The sequence below is a fragment of the Papaver somniferum genome, unplaced genomic scaffold (assembly GCF_003573695.1).
Source record: "Papaver somniferum cultivar HN1 unplaced genomic scaffold, ASM357369v1 unplaced-scaffold_10, whole genome shotgun sequence".
NCBI classification, from domain to species: domain Eukaryota; kingdom Viridiplantae; phylum Streptophyta; class Magnoliopsida; order Ranunculales; family Papaveraceae; genus Papaver; species Papaver somniferum.
In genome coordinates this window covers 16,060,321-16,066,229 of record NW_020618825.1, presented here as the reverse complement: position 1 = coordinate 16,066,229, position 5,909 = coordinate 16,060,321, and the positions used below count along the sequence as shown (strand labels likewise).

Sequence of the window (5,909 nt, the reverse complement as noted above, 5' to 3'; positions counted from 1 at the left end):
TCCCAGGTTTTTGTTAATTTTGTAACGAAAATTAATTACTCTAATCAAACACTTCTCAAAATGGATATGCAAAGGGTTTATTGGTTTAACTATTGAAATGACAAAGGAAATTCAAGCTTTCAGAGTTCAGTCTACGAAAAGTCGTCATGCTCCACAGAAACAAAACGTATGCCGACCACACTTAGGGTCCGTTTGGCATGGGCGTAATTGAATGAGGTAGTTCAGTCAACTGTGTGGTCAAGGGCTGCATTCAATATAAAGATGTTTGGCAGTGACTCGAATGCATGACATAGCAATACCCGTAACCCAAACTACCTCCAAAGGGCGGAGTTGAATACCGACCTCTCAAGGGCTGCATTCAATGTTTCCTTCTATTACACAATCTAACTATCCCTTTGACAAAATTTGACTATTAAAAATCATTCGTTTTTCCTATCCTTCTTCTTGCTTGGTCTCACTCTTTTCTTCTGTGAGGGTGGGTGATCTTCCCTTCATACATTCTTGAGTAGCTCAGATCAGTGATGATGAACAATTGTTTTACAATCTACATAAAATATAATCATTGATAAGAAAAACACAATCAAAGTACCAAAAAAAATGAAGATGCAGAATATTGAGAAGATTCAACAAAACCAACACAATATGCCAATAGTACGATCACCATTAAGAATCCACTTGATCTGCTTTTTGTTGATCAAAAAAGAAAGAATTTCCCTTGATCTGTTTTCTCTTGTTTTTTCTATCTTTGATTGGATATTTGGATTATTGGTATATCAGATCTATTTTTGTTTAGGGCATCAAACCTGTTTTTTCTTTTTTTTAATCACAAATCAAATATGTTTTTACATGATATAATATTTGCCTTGACTAATTTTGATCTTCTTTCCAAAAATAAATGAAATTTGTTTAATGTTTGTATGCCTTTACCTCTCGTTGTTCATGCTCAAAATAGAGATCCAAAGTACTTCAAATTGAAAATTGCCTAAAATGCCACTTAGAATGAGAGTAATTGTAGGGTTAATTTATGTAACGTGCCAAAAACCATCACTTCCAATACGTGTAATTGAATGCAGTGTAATAGGACTACCTGTGATTGAATGCAATGCAATGTAATACAAGAAAAAATATGTGCCAAACGGACCCTTAGTTGGGAGGTTGGAATTAATTATAACAAATGACGACTTTTAATATTGACATCAAATGTTGTCATTTCTTTATTATTATTTTTATTATGAAAACGTATCTCCGAGGGTTTTTATTGAAAATAGTGAAAAAAGTAATATTATTATTATTATTATTATTATTATTTTTCTTGATAGTGTGACTGAAATAAAAAACAACTACACTTTGATCATTCTCGGGTAAGACACACCTTGAATGTCAGCAACAAGATTATTAACTATCTCTTCTGGTGGATTAGTAAACCACACTCCCTCAAGAGTTCTGTCAGAGGCTTTCTTCGATAAATTATCAGTAATAAAATTGGATTCTCTATACTGATGAACAAAAACAACATCTTCAAATTTCTCCTTCAAAGCATTAATGTCTTGAACAAGGCCCCTTAGATACCATGGAGGAGCAGCTTCACTTGTGCAGAGTTGAACAGTGTAATTGGAGTCGCAGTTGACCTTGAGTTTCTTAATCCCCACTTGTACAGCGAGTTGAAGACCATCCCTAGTATCCCGGACTTCAACCACATTATTCCCATTCTGGAAAATGTATCTAGAAAATCCTGCCACAAAAGAGCCAGCATCATCTCTAACCACCCCTCCAATTCCTGCAGAAATAGAGTTAGAAGAAGATCCATCTGTGTTTAACTTGTAATAACCAGACTTGGGGCTTTGCCATCTGACCAAAACCTCACTCATGCATTTAGTTCTCTCGTAGATTTTTTATCACAGTAAAATAATACTCTCTGGCCTTCCTAATGGCCAAAGCAAGTATCCTCAAAGCAACAAACTTCTCACCTTCATGATTGAGCCTGTTCCTACTATTCAATATAATCCACAACACAAAAGAAATAATATAGCACCACTTAATACCACCAACATAAACATTCAGAGACAAAAGTTTTTTTATAAATGTAGGCGATCTTACATCCAACTCAATCCTTTTACCTGTCATGTCAAATAACTTATTCCAAACTGGAGAAACTGAAGAACAATTGAAAAACAAATGATACATAGTTTCAAAGTCATGTTGACAAAAAGAACATCCAGGGAAAGGCGTAATTCCTTTTCTATAGAGAGACTCATTAAGATTTAGTTTGTTGTGGAAAAATTTCCACAAAAGAATTTAATTTTATGTGGGCATTTGACGCTCCACAAGAATTTCCAGTCCATATTGGTAGTCACATTACCAACTTTCCTGGAAATTAGATAATTATAAGCCTCTCTAACACTCACAGTGCCATCTCTTCCATGCCTCCAGACCTTCGTATCACTTCTAACACCACAAGAAGGAATTAGAACAGAATAAATTTTTCTCCTAATCTCGTCAGAAACTAGACTATCAACAGCCTCAAGATCCCATTGGTCCGTACTAGGGTTAATAACATCGTTAACACTGATCCTAGGTAAATTCACATCAACTAAATTGGTAACAGCAGTCAATGGAAGATCATTAATACAAGATCATTCCAGAAGTCAACTTGACTCCCATCTCCAATGCACCACCTGAGGCTGGCCCTAATGATTTCCTTCCCCGGAACTAAACTTCTCCAACTAGAAGTACAACCAGTTTTAGAATTACTAGACCAGAAATCACTATTATTGTAATATTTGGCCTTCAAAAGTCTAGCAACGTCAGAATCAAGGTTCTCACTTATCCTCCAAGCCATTTTAGCCAGCAAAGCTAAATTGTTTAGATTCATGCCTCTTAAACCTAATCCACCATTAACAACAGGACTACACACAGTTAACCAAATAATGTTATGCATTTTCCTAGAATCTCTATCACCTCCCCACAGGAAATTTCTCCTAAATTTGTCAATCTTATTGACTAAACCCTTGGGAAATTTGAACATAGACATCACATGATTTGATACCGGGTCTAGAATAAACTTAATAAGGACAACTCTCCCAGCAATTTTAAGAGATTCTGAGTTCCATCCTAACATTATATTGCTAAGTTTTTCAAGCAAATCATAAAGGTTTTTTCAGACACTCTATCCCATTGCAAAGAAATTCCAAGATACTTACCTGGAGTCTTAGCAATTTGCACTCTAAGCGCCTTAGCCATTCCCATAGTAAAGCTCCTGCTCAGATTACTAGAAGTCAGTAGAGTAGATTTAACATCACTCACTACCTGGCCAGACCAACAACTAAACTTATCAAGGATCTGTCTCAAATTGCAAGCATTTTTGTAATTTTCCTTAAGGAAAATAATGCTATCATCAGCATAAAGGTAGTGATTTATCATAGGAGCTCCCTTAGCCACAATGAACCCCTGCAAAATTTTCGAGTCAATACCTTGTTGAATGAGTCTCGATAAAACTTTCAAACATAAAATAAATATTTATGGAGATAAAGGATCTCCTTGGAGAATACCATTATGAGGAGTAAAAGCATCTCTAGGGGCATCATTTATTAAGACTTGGAAAGAAACTGAACTAACACAAGTCATAATCCAGTTGACAACTTTATCATCAAAACCTACACATTTCAGGATTTTAGCAATAAAAGTCCAACTTATCCTATCATATTCTTTATCAAAATCAAGCTTAAGAGTCATCCAACCGTTTACCTTTTTTCTTTTTGAAATAGTGAATAATTTTACTGAAAATAATAGTAGAGTCGAAATAGACCTACCCTCAATAAAAGCATGCTGATTCTTAGAGACAATTTTGTTCATAACATGTCTAATCCTATTGGCAAGGATTTTTGTTATAATTTTCATAACAAAATTGCATAGACTAATAGGCCTATAATCTTTGACACTAGTACAAATACTTTTCTTATGTATCAAAGCTATAAACGTTCTATTGAGTCTATGATCAAGTAAGCCTAAAGAGAAAAAGTCCCTGACTAACTTGATGTACTAGGTCTCACAGTACTCCAATACTTTTGAAATAAAATCCCCTGGAAACCATCAGGTCCGGGAGCTTTTAACGAACCCAATTGTCTCAAGGCAGATTTAATTTCAGAGATCGAAACTCCCTAGTGATACTAAAGTTTTCATTTTCAGAAATTCTTCCCGGAAACAGACTCTCAATTTCAATATGATCAAGACTAGTATCGGTAGAGTTAAAAAGATTACTGAAATGGTTCACAATTTCCTTTTCAATATATTCAGCAGAAGTAAGCCACTTACCCGCATTATATTTCAGCATATAAATGGAGTTCCTTCTCCTTCTAACCAGAGTAGTAATATGAAAGAAATTCCTATTAAGATCACTTCTCGTAGCTACTCGACCCTAGATTTCTGTCTCCAAAAAATCTCTTCCAACTTAAGCAGATTCAAATACTCACACAAAGAGTTAATCATGTGACTCTTAGCTTCATCAGTAGTAGAGGAATCAAAACCACTCTGAGCAAAATTTTAATTCACAAGAGCAGACTCAATCCTATTGTTGAGATTACCAAAAACATTTTTGTTCCTTTTTTTAGTTTCTTTTTGTAATCTATCAACATCCTCAAAATAGTTGTGGTTGTTGCTACTAGTAGGAAGATGCCAATTCTCTTTAACCACATCTATGTATCTAGAGTCATTGGACCACATAGCCTCAAATCTAAAAGGTCTTTGCTTAAAAATCGTTTTAGGTTCAAGATCTATCAACACAGCCTTATGGTCAGAATTAAAATAGGATAAGTGGAATACCAGTGCATTTTTAAAGCTTTTGCACCACGCCTCATTTGCTAAAACACGATCCATCCTTTCTTTTATATTTGCAAGTCCAACCCTTTTGTTGTTCCACGTATATCTTGGACCATTTGCCCCCATGTCAATTAAACCACATTGATTCATGACATCTTTAAGCTCCTACAACTGACTCGCAGACGGCTCTTTACCACCAACTTTTTCATTTCTTGCACCAATAGTATTTAAATCTCCCATAACCCCTCGGGATCAATCACAATGGAATCCAGAAAACCCAGTTTTCTAACAATACCCACAGCATGCGTCGCAAGCACTCTAGTTTCTAACAAAGCCACAATATTTCGCTTATGTCTCCTAATAAGATTCTTCATAACACGAACGAAAGAGGGTCTAGACACACCCCTACAATTCCACACTAAAATCTTCATTTTTTTATTACTACCATGCTGGATAACCATTTTGAACTGTCGTCATGCTAGAGAATGCAAACAATGTCGACTATCTATTTTATACACATGGTTGTCATGTTATATTTTCCAAACCATGACGAGTAAAAACAAAATTGGATACAGAGAAACTTTTTTTTGGAAGTTTTTAGTCGCCATGGTCTATAACCAAAAACAATGACGACTAAGTATTTTATGGACTAGGTGGTCATGTTATTTTTCTCAAAACCATGATGACTAATAACAAATTTGTACACAAGAAAAATTGATTTTGACAGTTTTTAGTCGTCATGGTGAAGCTTTTTAAAGCATGACGAGTGTTTACACTACATCACCCGTCGTCAAGGTTCAGAGATGAAAACCATGATGACCCTATCAATATTACTTTCAGAAATGAAAAATCGTCATGAAATTCATCCCACAAATATGATAATCTTAAATAAACATGAAAAGTTGTCATGAAATTCATCCCACAAACATGATAATCTTAAATAAACATGAAAAGTTGTCATGGCAGTTGAAGAGATACCATGACGACCATATAAATACATTACAAAATTTTCAACTTTTCCTGCCTAAGGGAAGAAGAAGTAGTGGTTGTTAAGATTGAGAAGGAGGGAGAAAAATGAAATAATTTAGACAAAA

General features: G+C 35.0%; 1 protein-coding gene across 1 annotated transcript; it reads right to left on the bottom strand.

Moving 5' to 3' along the window:
• Positions 1-1,337: 1,337 nt before the first annotated feature.
• On the bottom strand, positions 1,338-4,575 carry LOC113326017. The gene is made up of 3 exons (XM_026573830.1): positions 4,312-4,575; positions 3,201-3,447; positions 1,338-1,777 (listed from the first exon to the last, which is right to left on the bottom strand). The coding sequence occupies exons 1-3, from the start codon at positions 4,315-4,317 to the stop codon at positions 1,341-1,343; spliced, it is 690 nt and encodes a 229-aa protein (XP_026429615.1). The 5' UTR covers positions 4,318-4,575; the 3' UTR covers positions 1,338-1,340.
• Between the last annotated feature and the right edge of the window lie 1,334 nt (positions 4,576-5,909).

Excerpts from the sequence above, each read along its gene's own strand:
- LOC113326017 (XM_026573830.1), bottom strand. Across the intron at positions 1,778-3,200 it reads GCAAATTGCTAAGACTCCAG|GAATTGGAGGGGTGGTTAGA; the intron begins GTAAGTATCTTG and ends CTATTTCTGCAG.